This window comes from Pelmatolapia mariae, linkage group LG10_11 (genome assembly GCF_036321145.2).
Source record: "Pelmatolapia mariae isolate MD_Pm_ZW linkage group LG10_11, Pm_UMD_F_2, whole genome shotgun sequence".
Taxonomy (NCBI): Eukaryota; Metazoa; Chordata; class Actinopteri; order Cichliformes; family Cichlidae; genus Pelmatolapia; species Pelmatolapia mariae.
This window is the reverse complement of record NC_086236.1, coordinates 9,586,273-9,611,277: the sequence shown is the minus strand read 5'-3', so window position 1 is coordinate 9,611,277 and position 25,005 is coordinate 9,586,273. Positions and strand designations below refer to the sequence as shown.

General features: G+C 40.9%; 1 protein-coding gene across 1 annotated transcript; it reads right to left on the bottom strand.

The window, feature by feature from the left end:
- Positions 1-850: 850 nt before the first annotated feature.
- Positions 851-24,922, bottom strand: mybbp1a (MYB binding protein (P160) 1a). The gene is made up of 27 exons (XM_063487961.1): positions 24,713-24,922; positions 23,914-24,009; positions 22,545-22,628; positions 22,388-22,462; positions 21,993-22,100; positions 21,708-21,898; positions 21,360-21,527; positions 20,746-20,863; positions 19,986-20,275; positions 19,758-19,868; positions 19,544-19,669; positions 19,218-19,424; positions 19,022-19,130; positions 18,830-18,923; positions 18,027-18,184; positions 17,016-17,138; positions 16,644-16,823; positions 15,720-15,893; positions 15,445-15,602; positions 14,011-14,145; positions 13,827-13,896; positions 10,534-10,665; positions 10,385-10,453; positions 8,238-8,351; positions 5,107-5,208; positions 4,901-5,025; positions 851-2,345 (listed from the first exon to the last, which is right to left on the bottom strand). The coding sequence occupies exons 1-27, from the start codon at positions 24,887-24,889 to the stop codon at positions 2,006-2,008; spliced, it is 3,834 nt and encodes a 1,277-aa protein (XP_063344031.1). The 5' UTR covers positions 24,890-24,922; the 3' UTR covers positions 851-2,005.
- Positions 24,923-25,005: the final 83 nt, after the last annotated feature.

Sequence of the window (25,005 nt, the reverse complement as noted above, 5' to 3'; positions counted from 1 at the left end):
CTTATTGCTGGTGTTGTTGTCTGCTGAGGTTGCAACATCTATCACAACTGTGGTCAGCCATCACTGTCTCTGGCTGATTGGCCAGCAGCTTGTCTGTCTGGAACTTGAAGTTCTACAGGACATTAGCCCTGTTGTTCTCAACCACCTTTGGCTGTGTTTCCCATTGGGAACTGGGAACTTCTAGTTGATATGTGGCACAGATGTCCCTGGGCACTATCCTGGTCACTTGGTTGTGTCTCTCATTGTACATGGTCCAAGCTTGCATCACACATCCTGCTACTGTATGCTGGATCTGGAGTACCTTTGCACAGTCTGCAATTTGGGTCCTGTCAGCTATGTTAGACTCTTGCCTCTATGGTTCTTGTATTTAGGTACTCTTCTTGTGCTGCCATGATCAGAGCCCCTGTGCTGTCCTTCAGGCCAGCCTTTTCTAGCCATTGGTAGGATTTCTTGATGTCAGACACTTTCTCTATCTATCATTGGTCAATCCCATGGAGGGGCTTGGTCGTCCAGGATAGTTCTTCTTCCTGCTCCTCATCGCCATTGATATTCAGCTGCCTGTTACATTCTTGAAGCTCATTTCAGGAGTCATCGTTCTGATGTGTTCATGGATAATATGACACTCACTGATCCTCCTCTTTCTGTTGCGCAAAGAGCTTCAGGATGCCGAAGACCTTTGTGCATTGTGAGGAATTTTCGTGTCTTGACATGAGTGGCATCGATAAAGAAAGGCAAGAATTTCTCAAGCTTGCAAACATACTTCTACTATAACATTAACATTAGGAGGCCCCTCGGGAGCTGCAAGTGTGACTTCACATGCATTTAGACTCGTCACAGAACCAGGAAAGTGTAGAGGTCAGAGTGGAATTTATTCTCGTCTAAAAACAAAAAAAATATCAATGAGAGACGAGGTCTTATATTGCCATGAATACAAAAACAGCACACTGTCTTATTGAATCACACTGCTGTATTAATCCCCCAGCTACAAACAGTCCCCAACAAATGCACCATTTAGTCCTGCTGGAGTAATGTTTCCCAAAACTCCAGTGCGCAGCTGTTTTAGGAAAATTATTGAACCTAATAAGCCTGGAGTACAAACATAATGGGGAAATCTCAGTGCACCAAGAACGAAACTAACATATTTTGATGCCAGAAGAAAATCAGAACATTACCATAATGCTGATTCTTTATCTCTACATTACATTACTCTGTGAAAGGGCTAAGCTGTAGTGATAAGCCTCAAGATTTATTAGCATCCTGCCGTTTAGTTTTTGTTCTCCAAGTCTTTTTTTTTTTTGTTTCAGCCTGAAAATCTGCTGCACACTACCTGCTCTGCACCAAACAGAAATGCAGCAAAAGAGCCAAACTTTGTGGAACAGCAAACTGAAAAGAGAGCTAAAAGAGACACAAGCTGGCCACAAAAATGTGCCCAAAGTAATGACAGTGGGGGTCCATAAGAGTAGGATGAGTTAACCATCTGCCAGCAACCTCAGCATATTAATGAAAAAAAGGGAATGAGATGTCAAAATTGCATTCTCAACATACTTTTATAAAAATTTTACAGGTTTAAGATTATTTCATAAGCCCATGACTTTCCAGTATACAGTTAGTTTGTAGATCAGCCAGTAATCAGGAGCTCCACAAACATTACACCAACTCCCCAAGCCTGAACTTTTGATCCAATGCATGATGGATCCATGCTTTCATGTTTTTCGCACAAGTCCTTGCTGTTTCTTTTTAACATACCTGCATAACAAAACTAATATAACTGTTCTGAAGTGGAGGCCGAGTTCATTAACTTCCAGGAGGAAAATCACGTTTATTTTTCTCATAACAGCAGTCATGTCCTGGGAAAAATATAGTCTTTCTTAATTCACTTGCCACACATTAAAAGCCTCGTAATTTGACATAGAAAGATGTGAGAACCAGAGAAAGACGAAAACAAAGCGTCTTTAAAGGAAATTACAAAAACGTTTCTGTGTCCATTTAAATAGGAGTCTCCATATTACATCTGCCCTCCTCCCTCTTTCTTCTGTTTGGGCTTCTTCTTCTTGGCTGCTTTGCTCTCAGACTCCGTTTTACTCTTTTTGGCTGGGTTGGGCTGTGATGCTGTCGCGCCACCATTGGGTCGTTTCTGTTTATTTTTCTTGTCTTGCTTCTTTTTGCCTTGTCCTTTCTCCGTCCCTGGTTTATCTGTGGAGGCTGTGTTGCCCGCTGCCGGCTCCAAAACAGGCTTATTGCGCTTCTTACGTTTTTTGGTTTCTGGCAGAAAACCCTTCTTCTTTGCGGGGCCTGACTTTTGTTCTGTCTCCTTCTCAGGCTTCGTTTTTTCAGCTTTAGGTTTCCTGCAACACAGAAGGTCAACATGACAGATTTTATTTTTAAAAAACAATTGCTGTGGTCAAGAAATAATTTGTTTATGTAAAAGGCAAGGGGGGGGGAAAAGGGTACTGCTACTTATATGGTTGTTTTCTACTCTAACTGTGCTCTTCTTCTATGCCTTTAAGCACTTTGTAACAATTATACACACTAATGGTGGGAGGTACAGTGATGGCGTGTTCAGCACCGTCACCTCACAGCAAAAAAAGGACCTGGCTGGAGTGTGTGGATTTTGTTCTCCCTGTGCCTGCCTCGTCCTCCTTCGGGTATTCAGGCTTCACCGGCAACCCCCAAAGGCAGGTAGGTTAGGTTAGCTGATGATTCTAAATGTTTGCACAGTATGTGAGGTAGATAAAGTGCTGTATGAATCTACGGTTAAATGTGACTGGTTGTCTAAACTGTCGTCAGCAGGACTAGAAAAGCGCTACATAAACACACATTACGTATGCTAATGAATTTATGGAGTGCAACATTCGGCATCTTTCTTTAAGACACCTTGAGGTGTGGGCTGGAGTACCCAGGGATCGAACCACTGATCCTCCGATTTGTAGTCAAACTGCTCTACCTCCTGAGCATCGTAATCAAAGCACCGAAAACTGAATCATCAATCAATTTGAAACTCTATTAAAACACAGATTAACTACCCCAAACCTGAAACTTCAGAACAGTTTGTCCTTTAAATGTCCTTTACTCAGTATGTGAGGATTATGGAACTGAGGCAGGAACTTCTAATGGACATGGACAAAATTCAGAACAGACGAATCCAAAGAACGAGAAGACACTTAACATTCGTCCTTGATAAATTGCTGCTACCACTAACACTTCAAAATCCTTCCTAGTTATGACTTCCCATTTATTTTTACATTTTATTCTAGCAGAAATTACTGCAAGTCATTTATACCTGCGACACACAAAAGAAAGGCACAACTTATTTGTCCTGGATTGGATCTTTGGATATGAAATACCATCACAGGCTGGCTGGTTTACATCCAGAATAACCCGAGTAGATATAGAACAGATGGAGGTTTATTTAATCAATACTGGATATTCCCTTTGAGCAAAAAAAAAAAAAAAGTGGATACTTGGAAGAGCTCAAGGTGTAGAAAAGGAAATAGTGTCTTATCGCTCAGACAGGAAATAGTGTTTCTATTACTCAGTCAAAGGGCTTCATAATGGCAGAGAGAAATGCGTATGCTCATCATCTGAAAGTGGAAAAGTGATTTCTCTCTCTATCTCCGTGTAAAAGTGTTTTATTCTTTCCCTTTTTTTTTCCCAATAATGCTGGTCATTCTCATTTTTTATGCTATTAAATAAAACGTTTGTATCTTCAAATGCCTTTAAAGACATTTGAAAATAGAGCTTTAAATCACATCAAACGATACTGGGGTATATTAATAAATGAATATGAGTTTTTACTTTACCATCTTTTCCAATCTGGGCAATTGGACTGAATATCAATTTTATACAGACTCAAAAATTTAGATTGTGGATAGCTGACAACATGATCCATTTATTTCAGTGTTATTTGCTGTGCTTACTATTCAGCAGCAGTGCACTGGCTGATAGAAGGAGAGCTAACATAGCTTGGAGGAAGCATATCATACCATCAGGAAGAGCATCTGGTGTAAATTCAGTGTCAAATCAAACATGCAGAGCTACCCGCTGTGACGACCATTTGTGAATAATGGAGTAGCTGAAAGCCGCTTTAACTTTTGTTTTAAAGTCAGGAAAGCTACTGTTATTTGAGCCTTTATTTGATACCGGATCAGTACTCGGTCATCGGTAGATAAGCTGAGCTATCAATACGAGGATCCAAATTGAAAAAGTTGGATCCCCAAAACTTTAAAGTAATCAGCATATGAAAGGAAACGATGGTTTGCAGAAAGGTTTTGTGAGGTTACAGTCAGCTAGACCTTCAAACACCAAAATGTTATCAGTTCATCTTAGAACAAGGGAAGATTTTTGCCATTTATCAACAAAGACGACCCAAAAATCAGAACTCCTGCCATCAGTGCAGAAGCAAAATCATCGCAAGGATATCCATCATTAAAAAAAACCCTCTGCCACTGAATGAATCTGTGCCTGTGCTGTTTAATACGTGTCAGTATTACAGGTTGAGAAAGTCTGCAAACATTAAATAACTCTAGAAATACAACTTAGTGCACCGATCTTTCCCACTGAGTCCTTCTTGGGGGGTTGCAGCTATTAGGTAAAAGCCTGAGGATTACAATATGCACCCAAGCATGGTGTGATTTATACTTGTGAGCTCCTGGCACCCATGCATAGCATTTAACAGAAGAAAAGAGGATCGAGAACATACCCTTACATTGAGCTTCAGTAATACGAGTTAAAATAAGCGACCCCTGGCACCAAACTGGTGTGTGTGGGCGAGGAAATCTGATTACTCACTTGCTGCATGGACACAAGGACTTTGCACAAACCTGATTTCTTCCTTTAATCTGATTTCTGCACAAGAATCACCTCTATAGCTCTTCATTTCAGAGATGCCGAAATAACTCACGTTACTCCAAAGTGTTTCATCACAGCCCAGTAGGTGTCTTCCAGCTTGCCGGTCTTCTTGAAAGCAATCACGCTGGTCAGGGACTGCAGGACCTGCTGGAGGGGCTCCAAATCCACAGACAGCTTCTACACATAGCATGCAACAGAGTCAGAAACTGGGAACACGTTACCTGCTTCTTCTCATCTCAACACTCCATGCAAACCTACCTGCTGGCGAACGTGCTTGACTATAAACTGGCAGAGCTCCAGAGTTTTCACCGCCTTCTCCTTCACCACCTTGCTCTCAGCATGACCAACTTGTCGAAGACTCTAGAAAGATGATGATAATGGGATTAGACTCCTGTCCATGTTGGCCTTAACGCCTGATCCTGCTGTTTTCATTTGCTTCTGATTTGACAGTTTGGCCCATTATGTAACTACTGCTTATGGCCACTGATTTAAACCTCTTAGTAGGTGAAGATGAACCTAATCAGACATCAGTCAGCATTATCTTAACCATGTCTCCTGTGTTTATTTAACACATGAGCTAATCACATATATACACATTATACTCTGGGACCTTTTTCCTTTCAGATAATGATGAATGAAGGCAAAAAAAAAGGCTGCTCACAATCAGAGCGGTGTACCTGAGAGGACAATTTTATATTAGATCCACTCTCTTGGATCCAATAGTGGAAAAAAAACCCAGTCTGAAAGTGAGTATTTGGCTCACTTGCACATGGCTTCAGTATTTGAACTCCAGCCATGATTAATAGGAGCATCTTCCATTATATAGGGCAGAAATAGAGGGGAAAACATAATAGCTCCACTTTAAGTTCTCTCTTTAGTTTCTCAACTCTAAACTGTGTTTTTATTCTATTTCTGCCACAACAAAACACAGTACAGACTATAGAAACCAACCGCATCTCAAACCTCCCCCCACCTCACCCTTAGAGTACCAGATGAAAGATATAAACATAATCAGACGTCATCGAGTAATATATAAAAATAAGTGGTCATTTTGTTGCAAACCTCACGTACAATAACGACATTGTGGTTGCGTGTTAATAATAGCCGCTGCAATACCTCCAACAAAGGATATAAATGGTAGGATATAATTTCCCAGCAGATCGTCTAATGGTGAATCTGATCTTTTCTAAATGAATATGACACATAACGTCTCTAATGGCCAAATGTTAGAGACAAAGAGTCCTTTTCATCTAGAAAGAAAACAGAGAAGACATCACATTCATATCACGCTCACAGTAAGAGAGATATCTAATGGGATCTATGTAGCTTTGTACATAGCCAACATATGTAACCGTGCAGCTCTAGCCCATCTGCATTCGTCACATGCAGGATCCAGGTCTATCTGGATTTCTGATAACCTGACCAATAAAGACCGTGTGCAACCTTAAACTCCATTACCACGTGTCAAAGGCATGCTGAAGACGTACATATCCTCGTACACAGACCTTTTTTTGCCAAATTGAATCTGGGATGTCTCCAGTTTCCTATTTAATTTAAAGATACACATGTATTGAATAAACTATACATTCTGCTCAAGATCTGCTTGGAGTCTATCTGGCCTTTGAAAATCAGATCTATAATTGACATCTGAGGACATAAAGGGAATCAATCTGAATTAGATGAAACAACTCGAAAACATTTTGACCTGACTTCATCTGGACAGCTGCTTTCTGTAGCACTGAACACTTCTGCTACACTCAGTCTGGCTACATGTCACTGCCTATCCCTTCATACAGACGGAGGTGGAGCTGGAAGGTGTGCGGGGACCTTCTCATGCTACCAGTAGTGACAAGAAAATTAGTAAGGAGGTAAAAGGACAGAGCAATGGATGGATGGATGGATGGTTGGGCCTCTTCAGTGAAGCTGTTATCACTTTTATTTGCAGCAAAGCAGCTGAAATGGACTCAAAATGGTTTCTGCTTCCACTCATCTCTGAAGTTTAATCAACTTTGTGTTATACTCTGTCAATCGAGTGTTTCCTTAATTTATTTTAAACAGTATGCATCGTGGTACTGTGTTAGTTCAATTTTGTATTCCCGTGGCTGTTAAGCCTGCATATCTGTGTTTGATGTCCAATCTTTACTCACTTCCTGTTTTATTTTGATAGTCTCTCATCTTGTGTGCGCTGTGTTTTTGTTTTGCTTGCCCTGTCCAGTCTTCTGTGAGTGCTTTCAGCCCTGGTGTTTCCCAATTATCTTGTGTGTATTTATAGTCTTTGTCATGTTTTGGATTTTTGGGATTTGTTGCTTTTCACCAAAATCCACTTAAACATTCCAGAATATCCAGGTCATCATTATTCTTTTAACTGAGAATAAAAGCTAAAGACTGTATGCTGTGCCTAGATTAACACCATTTCTCCCCTGCTGTCAGAAAACAGTTTTAAACATGTGAAGGAGGACCAAACCCTGAGCTAAAACTGGATTACTTTATGGTAGTTCAGACATCAGCTAAGCAAATAGTTTAAAACACATTATAATGTAAATGTAAACAGCTAAAAGGACATTTTAATGTTTGCTCCTGTACTTTACTATCTATTAAAATAAAAGCCTCCTCGAACAGATTGCAGAGGGTTTTAATTTAATAGACACTTATATTTGAGTACAACTGCATCATGTTTCATTATATATTACAATAAATGTTTAAACATTACTTATAAATATTAAAACAGGGGAACAGCTGAGTTGGATAAATGAAAGCCTACACCTGCATTTTTGAAATATTGTTATTATATGATAAATAATTCTCGATGGAAGAGAAAAGCTAGGATTTATGTGCAGTTTCTTTGAAAACACTTTTTTTTTTTCACGACTAAGTTTCTAAAGTAGTACAGCTGGTCGTGTCGTTTCGTCTGGGAGGAAAAAGACAGGAGGTGGGGTTATTTGCAGAAGACCTGCAGAAGCATGCAATTAGGCATGTCTTCACCCTCCGCTCTCTGGAGGACACACAGAGGACAGCGAGAGGAGCAGCGGCTCTAATCATCATTTATCACAGGACGATGCAATCTCATAAACCTTCTGGAATAATATAATAAAAATGCGAACAAGCCTGAAGCATGCTGGTGTATGAATGCCTCTACTTACAGTGAGGACATGATGTGCAGCTATGGCCTCATGCTGCTATACTCAAGGAAAAATGACTTTCAATCAGTTCCACAAGCAGAGGTTTACAGAATTTAAATGAGGGAAAAGGTCTGCCATCAGGTTCAGTGTCTTGCCTGGGGAGGCTTCGTCATGTGAGGGGCAGAAGATCAAATCGCTATCTGTGCGATTAGTGGATAACTCGCTCTACCACCTGAGCCTCGGCTACAACGCAGAGGTGTGTTGACTCACCGCTGCCAGCTGACCTTTGACCTTCTCGCAGAGCTCGGTCCACTGAGAGCCGCTCAGCTGCTGCTGAACCTCCCTGCTCTGCATCGCCCGCAACACCAACACACATGCTTGACCCTGAACACACACACAACCAAACACAAACACACAATGAAGCAAGTAAGACAAAGAATTTAAAGTTAAATTGAGCACTTTAACCAAAAATTAGCATTTATGATTTTTTGTAATGTCACCATGGAATAAAAGGCAGCTCAGACACAATGCTGCCAGAAAAATCTCACCTCATCTCATTTTGAGATAAGAATAAACATGCTGAAATGTCTTTTAGTTCTTTTAAACGTGTCAGACGCCACAGAAACACATTTCTGAGAAATTTAACGGTAAAACAGGAGTGGACAAAGGTGTGTAAATGGGAAAAATTGCCAGCAAATTAATAACATTAAGTCTGAGGTTGTTTTTTTTTTGTTTTTTAAATCTCTTAAGATGCAGACAGTAAGGTGATGAACAAAAGCAGATTGCTGTTGTGTTTCTCTTTTGGTTACTTTGCTATTGTTGTTCTAAAAAAAAAAAATGTGTTAATGGAAAAAAAACATTTTGACGTGACAAATAAGTAAAATGCATAAATTTGGATGATGGCTCAGTTGCTTGAATTTTTTTTTATTGGAAAATGACTGCAAGTACTTTGCGGCAACCAACTGGTCATCAAAGGTTAAGCGTGCAACACCGTCAACCTCTGGGGGACAAATTTGGATTGCAGGGCGACTGCGCTGGTTGCTTGGTGGGAGATAATCTGTCTCCAAACAATTGCAGTCTGATGCAGACAGACTGGTGAAGTTTAACAAAATAAGTTTCAATTCAGTTCAGCTTTATTTAAATAGCGCCAAATCACAATAACAGTTGCCTCGAGAGGCTTTATATTGTAAGGTAAAGACCCTACAATCATAGCGAGAAACCCCAATGATCAAAAAAGATCCCCTTGGAGCAACAACTTGTTGACATTGGGAAGGAAAAACTCCCTTTTACCAGGAAGAAACCTCCATCAGAAGCGGGCTCAGGGACGGGCAGCCATCTGCCGTGATTGGTTGGCAGCCATCTGCCGTGATTGGTTGGGGGTAAAAGACGGAACACGGAACAAAAAACATGCTACTAATTTCTGACGTAACTGCTGTCTAATTTATAAACGCAGACAGATTGCCAACATGGTGCCATCAATCCAAGTCAGTCTCCACTGATGAGTGCAACTCGTCTGCAGTGAGTCTGTTTGCAATAGGGGCCTGACTCGACTGGTTGCCAGCTGGTTGTATGCTGGATATATTCCTATATAAAAGTAAGGTTACGCTTATGTCATTTTCTTGTTAGATCACTGTTTTACAGCTACTTTGTCACTATACTTCTCTTATCCTTAAAGGAAACTCTTTAAAGGATAACTCTGGTGATATTCTAGGAGCTAAACCAGCAATACATTTATTATAAAGCAAGTAAACCCTATATGTTATAGAGTCTGTTGGTGTATTAAAATGATTTGTGATGTCAAATGCTTCTTAATGTGCATGGACATGCTGTCCTGCTGCTGTAAATACTTAGTAGAGCGATAAATGTAAATTAATGCTTGCCAAAAAATTGCAGTTTGCTCCCAGCTGTTTCAGTCTTTATTTATTATAAATATTTGTGAGCTATTTTTTTAGTTTTATATCTCATTAAAGGAGGAAAGGCAGGGAGCTACTAAAAACAGTTGACTTTATTGCTTTTATGGAATCTGTTGACAATATAATAAATACAGAATATCCCCACTGCTATGTTTTAATACTGAAACACCATATGGCACAATAAGTCAAGGATCCAAACTCATGAACAGGTCTACTTTATTCAGAGCGACACACCAACCGAGGACTGGGCATCACAGCTTTATTTGAAACTTTACTCTAGCAGACAGCACCATATGAGCCATATGTGCTCTAATTGTTTAACTTGCTCATGTGGGACTTTTCCCAAAGTGAAGATGATCTTAAGTTCTCAATCAATTAGTAAATGACATCATCTTTCAGTTTTATTCCCAAGAGAACTCTTTCATGTTTGTCATTCAGGATTAGGCTGCTTAACTGTTCCTATAGTAAAAACAAAACAAAACTGGGAGGTTCAAAACTTTTTACCTGCTGATGTTCTCTGACTCCAGATGTGATGTTCTGCACTGCTGTGTCCAACAGCTTCACGCATAAAACCTGCAAATAACACACAAGTGTCAGTTACTGCTTCAGAGGTGAGCGGCTGCACTCAGACTGAGGTGTGTGTTTTTACTCACGGGGAATCTGACGAATAAGTCGATGAACATCTGAGCAGTGAGTGGGCTCTTCCTCCGGCTCATCAAGGAGCACAGAGCATCTCTGAAGATAGTGGAGACCCGATCCACGTCGGCATTACCCATGAACTTCACCTGCACACATCAAATAGCAAACAGCAGACATCGGGGTTCAGATGCTAATTTAAAGCAAAAAGAACAAGCCTAAATAATAAAATTAGTCATGGCTGGATTCCAGTTAGCTATTTGTGTTTTTACTGGGAAAGCATGCGATTATTCAAGTAGACTATGGCCGCTACTCGGTACTACAAACACTTTACTAGTACAGGGTTGGAGCTCCTTTTGCTTTGAGCACCGCTTTAATTCTTCGTGGCGTAGATTAAACAAGGTTCTGGAAACATTAGATTTTAGTCGTTTTGATATGAGAGCATCACACAGTTGCTCAATATTTGTCAGCCGAGTACAGTGAAGTCACTGAGTTCAAGAAACAAGTTTGAAATTAATGCTGCATCAGAAATCCAGACTCATCAGACCAGGCAACTTTTTTCTAATCTTCGATTGCCTAATTTAGGTAAGGCAGTGCGAATTGTAGCCTCAGTTAGCAGCTGAAGAGAGAAGCCCCTGGTGTGGTCTTCTGCTGCAGTATCAGAGATGCTCTTCTGCATATCTAGGTTGTAATGAATGGTTATTTGAGTTACAGCTGCCTTACTATCAACTTGAAGTACCCTGGCCATTTTCCCCTGATCTATTGACATAAATAAGGGAATCAATAAGATGGGTATGTGGGAAAATCCCAGCAGATCAGCAGTTTGTGGAATACTCATACCCACAATGATGCCACATTCAAAGTCACTTAAACTGCCTTTCTCCCCCCACTCTGATCCTAGCAGTTGTCCAGGTGCATCTAATGAAAAGCAGTCAACTGTTTCATGTAGCCACTTGCCGCCAGACACCTCTCTCCATGACAGGAATTTGTATGCAAGCAAGACTTAAAATAAGAGATGACAGCACAACTAACTGAAGCAGCTTTGCAGTACTTTGATCTTGATTATGAGCAGCTGTGCGTAGGCTGCCTACTTGAATATGAGTAACTACATTGTGCACAGGTCTGTGGAGGGAAATCTGCAAGAAAAGAAATCTGCCAGTGCTACCGCGGCTAACATTAGCCACACTCAGCAAAATAATATTTGTTTAATAAAGAATGTGATTAATGGCTTCAATTAAGACTATTCTCTGAGTGTTTTAGAAAAGGTAATTAGTTAGTAGTTAGTTAGTTAGTAGGTAATTAATTTCTTTTCTTAATTAGTTGCCAAGAACAACTATAATTTTCACTTTGGGTATAAATGTGAGGAAAAAGTTGTGAGGTGAAAAATGTGGTGTATAAAATGGTGTCAGAAAAAAAAAAAATCAAAAAACACAGAACAGAGGTGCCCCCCCTGAGTTCTTCTGAGCGCTGAGGATGTTGGAATTGGGACCAGCAGTATTTCAGTGTACAGGCACAAACAAACAGAAACACACATTCATTTGCATGTTTTAACAGATATTTGCACATCATTTAGATTGAAACTTGACTACTGTCGTGTCTGCTTGAATATTTGAAGAGAGAAGAGCCATCACTTAAAATAAAAGGCAAAAAAAAACCTCCAAACAGATTAACGGTAACACTATTTGTGGAAAAAGAACATCCACTCACTGGTGTGGAGGCGTGAAGAGACAGATATGTCAAAACTGGGACAAACAAATCCCAAACTGTCTGCTGGAACAGAAGCTTATTTAAGGAATCTTTGTCAATACACTTTTAATAACAAGTCTTATGAAAACATCTGACAGCAGCAGCATCACGCAACGCTGGCGACGTGCATGGAACATCTGGTGAATGCCCCCCACCACCACCAACACCACCAATCAGCCTGTCATTAAACTGAGAATTCACAGGAACTCATTTCATTATTAACAGATCATTTTCTTAATTAAAATCAATATAGACAAGTTGTTTGGATTTAACTTATTATTGTCAAGCAGTCACTGATTTCATGATGTCATCTCTACAGTTAGCACAGACAGCGCTGGCATTAATATTGGCTTTCTGTAGGGCTCATGTTCGTGCTTTTCTCCTGCTGGGTATTAGCTCTCTTGGGATAATGAAGGCTTGACTGCACAACCAAAACAGGAAGAGGAAAAGTGCTTTCGTCTTCTCTGTAGCTATCAGTAGATTCCCCAAGGTAGCTGAAATAATGGATGGTAGAATAAAAGCAGTAACTGTGGAAGCGGCAAGAGGAAAGAGTGCCCCACTGGCCGAGAAAGCAAAGAAGTAAAAAACGGAGAGTTGAGGAAACTGAAAGTAACTCAAAACTGGACCACAGATGGGCAAACAAGTAGAAGAAGAAAACTTTCTACATTAATGCTAACTTTAGTACATCCTAAATAGTAATGGCTGGTATGGCTTATTTACAGTAAAATTAAAAATGAACTGGTAAAAACTGCCATGAAAATCACAGGAAACAAATGTTTCCAGACAACATAGGAAAAAATTGTCATTCATCAGGCTCATAAAATTGTTAATGATCCCTCCTGTATCCTTTATCACGGCACGAGCTATTACCCTCAGGGAAACAGTACAAGGCAAGCGGCTATAAAACAAACTGCTATAAGCTCTCGTTCCTCCCAGCATCTATTGCACTTTTAAATAGGACTTAGCCCAATTTAAAAGCTCTGGAGCCACATCATCGTGTACTTGAATGTTTGCTGGCGTCGTATTATGGGATTTGCTATGTTTAGCACTGTTTGTCCAAAACAAATTTTCCCACGTGGGAAAATAAAGTTTATTCTTATCTTCTTATCTTAAAAGTTGAGAAAAACAGAAAATACTCAGAAGTGAGTAAGGACAAAAGTTCGTTCAAGGACGAGAGAATAATCTGGTGAAAAGGGGGCCGAGTTATCCAGGACACTCCTCTAACCCAGTAAAGTCCAGAAACAGGCCTGGAATCTGGTGCACAGCTGAGCACAACATGAGAGAAAACATAAGAACAGTACCTGCCTGTTGTGTAAATGTTTAATTACCATCTGTCTACTGACCAACTGTGTGACCTACAAGCGCAAAAAATAAAAAAATAAAAAATAAAAAAAAGCCTGGCCTGTCCTTTATGTGACTTGTTTTGGGTAAAACTGGAAGAAAAAACACAAAAAAACAAAACGCACACATTCTGATCTAGACAGGCAACCCCCTGCGAGCAGGTAAACATGATGGTTGAAATTAGTGTGCGTGTGTGTGTCTGTCTACTTGTGTGTGAACATACGTCGGCCTGCTCCTCTGTGGTCTCAGCAGGAGGGGCTCCTCGCAGCACTTTCACCACATACAGAGAAGCACTGCAGGGAGAAAACAACACACATAAGGCAAAATAACTCTTCTTACACATTTAGAAATACGGTGGTGTCACATCATCTTCTCTTCAGCTCCGTGAACAAACATTACTGCTGTACCTGAAGTAGTAAAGGGAGACTGAGGAGTCAGACAGCTTCTGGGATTTGGTGACCAGCTTCTCCAGCAGGTCATGGAGCTCCCCCTGTCTGTCACCGGCAGTCCTGCAGTAAACCTTAGACCTGCACAGGTGGTTCCTATAAAAACAGAGACATCAAACACTCAGGAGGACCTCAGGGGAAGCTGTCATTACTCATACATTCATCCACTTTCTAAACAGCTTATCTGACTTACAGTTGTGGTCAGAAGTTTACACGTACTCGTCATGGGCATGAACGTTATGGGAAATTTTTTCCTTTGAACTGTTTTTTATTTTTATTCAGAGAGGAATGATTGTGCAGCCTACCATCTTTACTATCGAAAACAAGAATAAGGAATTTGAATTTAATATGATTAATTTGGTCAAAAGTATACATACACCCAGAAATATGTGGTTCAATGTCCCTTTGATGAGGGGTGCACATCAACCAGATGCTTTTATAGCCATCAACAAGAGTTCATTTAACTTTGTTCAAAAACAAACACACAGAGGGCTGAAACCCTGACTGACCTGAACTTAGTACTTAGATTTAAAGACATGAGCTTGGGCCATGTTAAAATGTATCACCTTGTCTTTTAGATACAAGCTGGGTACCTGAAACCTTCAACCTACTACTTAGCAGGGTAGGGTAAGAAGTGGATGTATGCAGACCCCATTAATTCTCTGTGTGTTGGTGGGTTTGGAAGCCATCTGAAACCCCAGAGCAATGAAGTAAATTTTATTAATTTGAGAAAATCTGTTTTTGTCTAATTCAGCAGATTAAATTGAAATTTACCACACTGATGTTCATAAAGTCTGTTATTGTAAAATTGTTCCTCCAAACTGATTTGCTCTGCCCACGTCAGAGATCTAATACAGTTAGAGAAACTAAACGTTCAAAATGAAAATGTTATACTATTCATCACCCTAACCCTTTTATACAATCCCCATGAAAGCAGAAAAGCTTTTAGATGTCCACAAAATCTCTCACAAAATCTACATTTGTGCAAAGTAAGTGATTCTATATATATATATATATATATATATATATATATATATATATATATATATATATATATATATATATATATATATATATATATATATATATATATATATATATATATATACATACACACACACACACGAGCAGCAATAGCCACTGTTGAAAGAACATAAGCTATTATCCTCTGAAATTCCTGCCATCTATGAATTTATAAATTGTCTCTCAGTTTCTCCAAATACACTCAAATCACCAGCTTTGAACTTGAAAAGTGTTTTGTAGTTGATCTCCAGTGGATAAAAACACTGACGTGAACATTTCAAATTAAACATGAGACATAAATCGCAACACCAAACATTTAAAATTAATTATGACACTAACAGTCAGCTCAGTCCACAGCTCACATGTGCTTACCTGAATATGTCTGCTGTCCGGCGGAGGAAGTCCTGCTCCTGCTGGTCACTGCCGGAGCTCATTCCTCGTTCGATAATGGCGAGCAGAGGCTCAACCAAGCCGAGGACGAGAGGGCTGCCAGCCTGCCGCGCCACAAACACTTCAATCAGGTCCAACACCTACAAGAGCAAAACAATGGGATGAGAAAGGTCTGTATTTTACTTCTCGCCGTCTCTCCTCTTAGTGTCATGCTGTGCTGGGTTAAGATGTGTTTGACAGGACTGAGCTTAAGCTACCTTGATCTTAAACTCTCTGACCAGCGTCTTCTCCTTTTGTAGTTTTGTCTTCTCATCCTTCTTGGCCTGGATCTTTTTCTTCTGCTCTGAGAACAGCGCTGACAGACTCTTATCCAGCTCCATCATGGCTTCATCATCCAGATCTTCATCACTGCTGGCATCCTCCTCTGTGGCCTGAATATGAAGTACAACTGTCTTACTTTGACAATGAAGCACTGAATTCTAGCTCTAGCCTGAGGTCTCTGAGGTGAAACATCTTCTGTTAGGCTCCACCTAAACTTAAATTATTCTAGCTGAGCTTCAAACACATTTAGTAAAATAAATAAATGGAACTGGGAGGGAGGTGGGTTGCAAAGAGGCTTGCAGTTATGCTGCAACTGAAGTCGGGCTAAAAGAGCTTAAACAGCACACAAAATACAGAATACTTGCTCAGTTTTTATTGCATCTTTCTAAAAATTAGCTGTTAAATAAGTTACTGGTGACGTTCTGTTGCAATTTTAGCTTCCTGCTTTAGGCTAAAGGATGACGATCGCATTACAAAATACAGCCCAAAATGTGGTGCAGAGGAATGCAATCTCGTCATCCTAATCTCTAATGAAGAGAGAGGTGGACTAATGACAATATGTATGATGAATATTAATTTTGCTTTTTTTGTAGATTTCATGTCGGCACTGTGGACGATGCTGACTTAACGGCTGTGAAATTTTAATTTTGGTCACGTTTTCTATTTACGCACATAAAATTTGCTCCCAGGATGACAAAGATTAATGCACTTAATGACCACGGTGTCTTTACACAGAACACTTTGGTGAATCCTAATGAACACTGCTGCTGTGATGAGCCTCTGCTCGGCCTTAGTGGGCTCTTTGTATTAAAAGTTCATTTGAAATCAGAGCGGACAAGCTGAAAAGCCTGAACACCCACCAGAGCATTCTTCTGCTGGAGGACCTTCATGAGCTCCATGCGGAAATTCTGGTCCACTGGTTCCTCGTCCATCTTCTCATCTTCCCCTTCCTCTTCCTCCTCCATTGCTTCATCTTCAGAGTCATCATCATCATCATCGTCATCGTCATTATCATCATCATCATCATCAGATTTGTCATCCTGAAAAAAAAAAAAAACTGCACATTTTAGAATAACTAAAATAAACAGCGTTTTCTGTCTAAAAGAATAAACTGTAACCGTAAAGATAGAAACAATCAGTATGTGAAAGATAAATCATTTATGTTTGAGTAGAATTCAGCGCATAAGACAGAAAAAGGTTGATAACAGAAAATACATTTGACAACAACTGACCTCCATCTCCTCATCATCTTCCTCGTCATCCTCCTCGTTTGCTTTCTTCTTTTGTGTTGCATTTGAGTCATCTTCGACAACCACAGCGGCGTCCTCTTCATCATCCTTCTCTGGGTCTAAAACCTACACATAGTACAAAATGTTGTTGTTACAAATAACACCGACTTTGTGCGGAAATCACTGATGCATTGCTTTTTTGGCTGTTTGGCAAAATTAAGCAGGAAACTCATTTTTTTAGGCAGATTTTACAAAAAATTAAAATTAAAAATTGCCGTGGCTAACCAACACATTACTCTTCACACAGACTGTTTACCTGTAACCAAAGCCTCCACAGGTCAATAGCACAGGTGCAAAACAATCGTAAACAAAAAGCGTCCAATACCAGAAATCTGTTGTGTTTATAGACAAAGGTATAAAATAAATTTGCTCCATGGGTTTACTTTTTCAGTTCTGTGTAATCAAGGCCAAAAATAGATATTTGGCCTAAAATTAGAATAAAATTGCTTATCTAGTTCTCTATGTAGCTATTACATAAATAAATAGCTACAGTTAAATAGCTGTTTGAAAATGGTTCCACAGAAAAGGCTTGAAAACACACTAACTTCATCGCAAACACATGTTTTGATTTGTGGGGGGTTATGAGCAAATTAATAACAGTAGAAAGCTACAATCTGGCAGTTTTCCTATTAAGATGTGTATCACCGCCCTGGAAATTTTTTTCAGGGGAATTGGAGATGGTCATATTGGAAGCATTTGCTCAGTTAATGTGGAATGAACCAAAAGTGTCACCAGGAAACCCTGAAAAATGCAGAAATCCCGCAGAACTCTTGGTGTATCTTTGTCACATGACAAAAAAGTGGCCATATTTAGGTCATGTGATGAAAGAAGAACAGGAAAAAAAAGGCCAAGCAAAGCTCTGATTAAAGTTACATTACACTGATAACCTGACTTATGTTAATTTCACGAGTGTCTACAGTGAATCCCGATAATGACCCCGTATGTGTTACTTACATCTAAGATGGCGGTGAGGGCGGCTGCAGTAACGTGGGGGCAGATGGAGGAGAAGACCGTCTTGCACACCTGTCTGATATGTCTGCTCTGCTGGGAGAGCAGCGACAACAAGATGTCCACCATCACCTCCACCCACTCGGGCTCCTCCTGTTCTGTGGCTGCATTTCGAAACATCCAACACATTCATACACTTAAAAGCAGCACTCGCTTATTCATTCCCTGGCTTCCTAACAGACAGCACAATAAACTAAGAACACAAAATTATTTTTATTTTAATTGGAATCAGCCGATTATTAAGAAATTCTGCAGAAGGTGAACAAAATTATGCCGAATAATCTGCTTTTAGCTTCGCTTTTGGTCTCCACCAACTGCATGGACATTTCTATAGTGACTATGAATGAATTTAGTTGGTTAATTTGATCAAAAATGGGAGCAACTACTGATTCTTAAAAATGGAAGTTCAGTCTTAACCCTTGTTTAAAAAAAAAAAAAAAAAAAAAAAAAAAAAAAAAAAGGTACAGCTTATAGACTGTCAAATATGACGCTAAAGTATGTTTGGATCTCTAGGTTGTTCTGCTCACTTTCATTTTTTGTGAGGCATATTTCAAAAGTTTGGGCATAGCGAGGTTGTCTGTGTCCTGCTGCTTCGAGTGTAGGAAGCAGTGGGAAGGTAAGCACAGACATGAAAACAATATTGACCTTCTCATAACTCCTGGCATTGCCAAAAATGCTGAAGCATTTCTTTATATATATGAAAAGAGATGTGATAAAAAGCAGCAGCATCACGATGCACAAGTCCTGACCTTCTTTTTTCTTTTTCTTTTTGGCCTTCTTCTCCTGAGCCTTCTCCATACAGCTCTGCAGGTCTTTCATGATGTCCAGCAGCTCCTCAGGGGCCTTTGGGAAGAAAAGTATTACTACGCTGCTCTTATACAGCTAATTTAGGTTTAATGGGTACAAATAACCAACTGTAAACAGGTTGATGGATGCTGTACCTTGAAGAGGTGCATGCCGACCAATAGGAAGAGCTGCTGGAACGCGCTGCTCTCTGCTGTTTGGCTTTTCTTTGCCTTCTTCTTCAGGTTTGCCACAGACTCCAGCATGCTGGAAGAAAACAAATCAAACATGGCACAGGTGAAGAAGCAAAACTCCTTTAAATGTAAAGATTACATCATATTCCAGCTTCCCTACCTGTCCCAGGCTTGTCTCTGCTCAGGGCTGAAGGGCTGGCTGCTCTGGACGTTTTTTGGCTGGTTAAGCAGGGCTTGCGCGTACTGAACCAGGTGGTAGATCCACATGGTGCCGTCAGCCGTCACACCCAGAACCCGCTTTTGGCTGACAGCTGCGCCTTCGGTTGAGTCCTCAGTGAGCGGCATGTGGTGCATGGACAGGAGAAGTCTGGGTAGCGGAAAGACAGAAGACAGCTGAACAATTTTTCTTGAAGAAAAAGATCAAAAATAAAGCACAGCCATCAGCGGGTGATATTTAAAAGCTGCAGAGAAAATGTCATCTCTCACCCGAAGAAAGAATTAACGAGCACGGCTCTGGTTTTATCGTCGATTGGGACAGAAAGCTTCGTCTTTGTCTCCGAGATGTCGGCCGAGGCCTTCTTGGCGCTGAAGAAAGCATGGAAAAAGACAAACCTGGGGAAAAAAACAAACAAACAAACACACTAGTGAATAACCTCCTCCTCATCAAACCAATAACTTCACAGCGCTCAACAAGTCTTACCTGGCCACATCCATGATGAGATCCTCTTGCTTCTTCACCTGGTGGTTGTCAATGATGGAGGCGAGCCGGGAAACAATCCACTTCCTCAGGCGGAATACAGATTCCTCCTTCCTGAGGAAAGATAATCAACAAGTTGCATTCATCAACTTTCCATCCCTGTGCCACTTTCGCCCTGTTCAGCACACATTCTCTGCACGATCTACCAAAAACAACAGCAGATGCACTCACTGATCTTGTCCTCCCTTGCTGTCCTTCTTCTTGTGAGTACTGATGTCCAGCAGCTTGTCCAGCTGAGGCTGCAGGAATATGTCCTTAAGCCACTCTACATAGCCCTGCAGAGCTGCAGGCTGAAGGTGCTGCACCACCTTCCACACCGACGGCACCACGGGGTAGCCTCTGTTGGTGAGGGAGGAGAAACCCACCATCACTGCCAGCTGTTTGTCTGAGTCCTGACAGCCTTCCAAGAAATCCGACACAAAGACGTCCATCTCAGGGGCCAGCTTGAAGCGGTCCGGTTTCTAAGAGTGAGAAAAGATGGAAGCGGACCTACATTAGCTTTAATATGTGTGAGCACAGCTTTAACATGGTGACTTAGCACTGATTCTACAGGAAAAAAAACCCTCATCAACAAGCTGGAAGTGCTACAGTGCTTTACAAACCAGTGATATTGCTGCTTGGTGTCAACTAAAGTAAAATGATCACATGACCTCTGTGTTTGGTGAAAGACTGTAGGTCATTTGCTGGGAAATTTTCACTTTATGAATTATAGGCATGGCACATTTGTATTTGATTAAGATCAGAGATAACATCCGCAATTATTATAAATTAGTACAAGTACAGTAGCACTAGTCTCATTTTAGCAGGTCTTGTAGCAGAAAGCATTGCAAGCAATCTCCTCCAGTGTGCAGATTTTATTAGCTCGTCCCATTAGATGACTTTGAAGAGTGGAAGCTGTTCTTTATAGTCAAGTCCAGACGGTGGCACTGACCTGAGCAGACACTACGTGTTCCCCATAGTTCATCATCACCTCTCCAGACAAGACGTCCTTCAGCTGGGCTGCGGACAGCAGAGGGAGGGCGCTGCCCAGCACACGGAAGCTCATGTAACTGGACACAGATGGGAAAGCAGCAGAAGGACTGAGCACAATGACATAATAAACAGGACAAATTAAAGAAAAAAGAAGAGTAAATCCTGCAGAAACAGCTGTGCTCTCTCCACCTCTGTCAAGTGTTACTAAAGCAAAGCAGCAAAGTGAGCACTAAACACAGCGATGATATAGTGTCAGATTTGCTGTTGCAGATTAAATTCTACACCCTGCTGCTCCAAGTTTGACTTGAAAATCAACACAAACTGCTGAGTTAGTTATTTTCACACTAAAATCCTGACATGAAGATGTCTGCACTTACGTCTGATACAGGATAACGAAGTCAGTGGTATTAAAAAAGTGCCGTTTCATCTAGTGCAGCACTCAGTTGTCTACTACAGTTAGTTCACATGTGATAAAACCATTTCCAGTGAGCATAATAATATTTAATTACTTCATATTTAAAGGACTAACTGTTCAACAGGCTGCAGACTCTCTCTAAAGCTGACAGGACTCACTGAGTTGGCCCCGGCTGTTCCTTTAACATGCCGTCGGTGATGGCTTTATTCCAGAAGAGCTCAAAGCTATCTTCCTTCAGAGAGAGCTTCAGGAGGTCCAGGACCACTGCTGGGAGGATGCGCTCCTTCTTCACAGCGTGGGCTGCCGTCTTCAACACTTCTGTTATTCTGCCAGACATCAGATTAGACAGTTCAGACAGAAGCTGCTGATTAGCAGACCCAGAAGGGGAAAGTGGTGCATAATTATAGGATGCACTTACAGTAGTGTAGCCAGCACAGAGCGGTGTAAGTTAAAATGAACATTCAGATCAGCAGCAGAAGATGTGCGTTTTTGTGAAAGCTTCTTACTTGGGTATGTTGTCAGCGTTGATGATGGTGGAGGAGCCCAGCAACTTCTTCAGTTTCTTGGGTTTGAGGGTTTGTGGGAAGCGCTGCAGAGCTACCAGCAGCAGCTGCAGCTGCTCCGGAGTCCTGAAAGCACATTCCAGGTCAGTCTGCAGGGCTCCCATGAGGACCTCCTCAAACACCTCCTCAGGGACCTGATGACAGGATGACATACACTAGAGTCAGAAAACCCCTGAAAATTGCTGAAAAACACTATTTTTATAGCAGTAACTAGGCTGCAGCTGTCACCTCAGCGAGGATGTCCATCATGGTCTTGGTGGGTAGGTCCTTCAGGTGTTGTTTGTGCTGACCGAGGCTCTGCAGGAGCTGCACACATCCCAACACCACCTGCGGCTCCTGCACAGAAACAAGACAGAGAGCTCAGAGACCACAACGTATTTGATAGAGCATCAGCTGTCCTGGATCTCCTCTGTCACCTGGATCTTAAATCTCTCGTGAAATTTACAACCGTACAAAGACCTGAAAGTGATGCAACCATGATCTTCTTTTTTTTTCCCTGCTTTCCCTATGATTGGTATCCCTTAAATATTTGCAGGCATCTTCAGTATATTGTCTCAGGCACATTCTCCTCTTTAATGCAGCAAAAAAATTTCCAAGTATGCTAAAAATGTGAGAAAACTTACCTTAGAGAGGCGGTTGGACTGATGAAGGGCAAGAACACCAAACAAGTTTCCAAACATAGCATTTCTGGCAAATTTCTGAAAGACGAAAGATGAAACAAGTTCAAAGATTGCATTCATCGATTTTGGTGCTAAAAGAGACCAAACACCCAAAACTCACCTTTTTAGCTCCTTGCAAGTTGTGCTTTTCTTTGATTCTGTTGAGTACACTCTGCAGGGAGACATCTTCAAAGGCACTCAAAACCTAAAAATAAGGGAAACTTTACTGCTTAGCTCAGTTATTATAGAGCACTTTCCTAACACTAGCAGCAAAACAGCATTTGTACACACTCCAAAACCCACATTATGACCAATATATTCAGTTCAATACTCATCTTAACCCTGGAGAACCCATGGGGTCAAATTTGACCCCATGGTTTCCCTAGAAAACCAATGGGGTCGGCTCTGACCCCATGGGTTCTCCAGGGTTAAAATAAGGTAAAACTAGCACTTTAAATTGCATGACGCTGTACAGAAGGTGATACTCAAATAAAGGGAGACTGTCCATGCTAGACAGAAAGCAAAGGATGATTCATTCAGGACTTTGAAGCATAGGTAGACAGAAGGTATGTCCATGTTTGACAGGGGGGAGAAACAAATTCCAGTGTACGTAATGACACCCTGGAAACTTCTGGCTACCACCCTAATTTAAGATTAATATAAAGCTGGGCTTTACAGCTGACTGGTTAGCTTTTAACATGATCACATGTCCTCCTTAGACTTTTGAATTTGCTCTTTAATGAAGAGTAACGGCAACACATCTTGACCACTTTATTAGGTATATGTGTACATGCTGATGTCATAACCTACTGCTATACAAAGCTTATAGTGACACTTTTGTACGTACAAAAATGTGCCAAAAAAAAAAAAGGTGTGTATAAGTCTTTTACACACAAATCATCGCTTCTTCTTTGTCTTCTTCATCTGCTTCTGTGACTTTGTCATTTGCCTCTTTCTCCTCATCTTCATCTTCGACATCTAAAGGTCGTCACGGCAGATCATCTGAACATCCCCCCATCCCCCAGCATCTTCCTTTGTCGTGCCAACGCTCTGCAATGTCTTCCTTATCTACACTCATGAACCTGCTCTCTGGTCTTCCTCTTTTCCTCCATGCTGGCAGCTCCGTATTAAACATCTGCTATCCTTCCTCTCTACATCTCTAAACCATCTCAGCCTCACCTCTCTAACTCTTTAACATCTTTGGTTCTGCCACCTCCAACTCAGCTTCCTATCGTTTTGTCAGTCGAAGTCTCCAAACTATACATCACAGCAGGTCTCACAACCATCTCTTAGCACATAAAAGCCACATCCAGGAATTTTATCACTTATGAAGCTAAATAAAGAGGATTTTTGTTATTAAAAGTAGTGTTGAACTGCTGCACTGTGTTTATTAACCCTAACCCTGAAACAAAGAGATGTGGCTGAAGCTGTGGATGTGTGCGCAGAGGCAGGGCTGCAGACAAAGATAGATGGGGATAAACTCCACTCACCTGCCCCAGAGCGAGGCTGAACCCAGGTCTCGCAGTCTCCCGTGTGTGAGCCAGTCCATCCACCAGCCTTTTAAAGGTGTATTCCAACTCATCATCCTGCAAAACATGAAGAAAGATGATTTAAAACTTTGAAACTACAGACACTTTAACACTGTGTGGAATCATATATATGCTGGAATATACTTATACAAGAAATACTACATACTAAACTCAGACATTTTTATAAGTGCACTCTTTAATAAATAATTTTTCATTTAAGTGTTGGGTTTAGTTTAATGAGCAACAGCAATCAGATAAAACTCTGATTCCAAGGATTTCATTACTGGTAATGGAGTTCCACTGTAAACATGCCATTAAACCTTGATCCTTGACCCTTGACAGTAAAATACTTTACTGTGCTTTACAGTATTTCTACTTGCAGTACGGTAAGAAAAGGTTTACTATATTATTGAGTAATTTTATTTAATGTTTTGATTCTTATACTGTATACAAGGTATTTTAACAAGTTTTGATAAAGTAGGTAGTTACGGTAATAGTACCTTATGTTAATAATATAGGCCTAACTCTGTTATATGAGTATTTAAATTCTTGATACTTGAAATACTTCAGTGTGTCAATGATATCCTGTATGATATCCAGTCATATAATCAGTTACATATGAAAACATCTCCCACCTCTCCATACGACACTGTGTGTACAACTACTACTTCTAAAACTACTAGTGGAAAACTTCCGAGGAGTACATGTGCAGCGGGACCACGCTCCGTCTCTCAGTGACATCGATCGCAGTCTGCCTCACCTTGTTGTTGGTTTTTAGGTACTGTATCAGGTTTTCCACCGCCTTCAGTCGGACCTCTTGATCCGGTTTGGCTAGGTCCCAGAAGAAGTCGAGGAAGACCCGGTTCTGCTGCAGGTTACCGGCGGGCCGGAGCGGTTCCGCCGCCTTCACTGAGAGCTCCACCATCTCTACAGACATCTGTTCCAAATGCCACCACCACCTCTACTCATGCTGCTGCAGGGGGAACACGTGCCTCACTCACGGAAACTACATCCGGGTCAACTCACCAGCCATGTTTTTTTTAAGACGAAAAA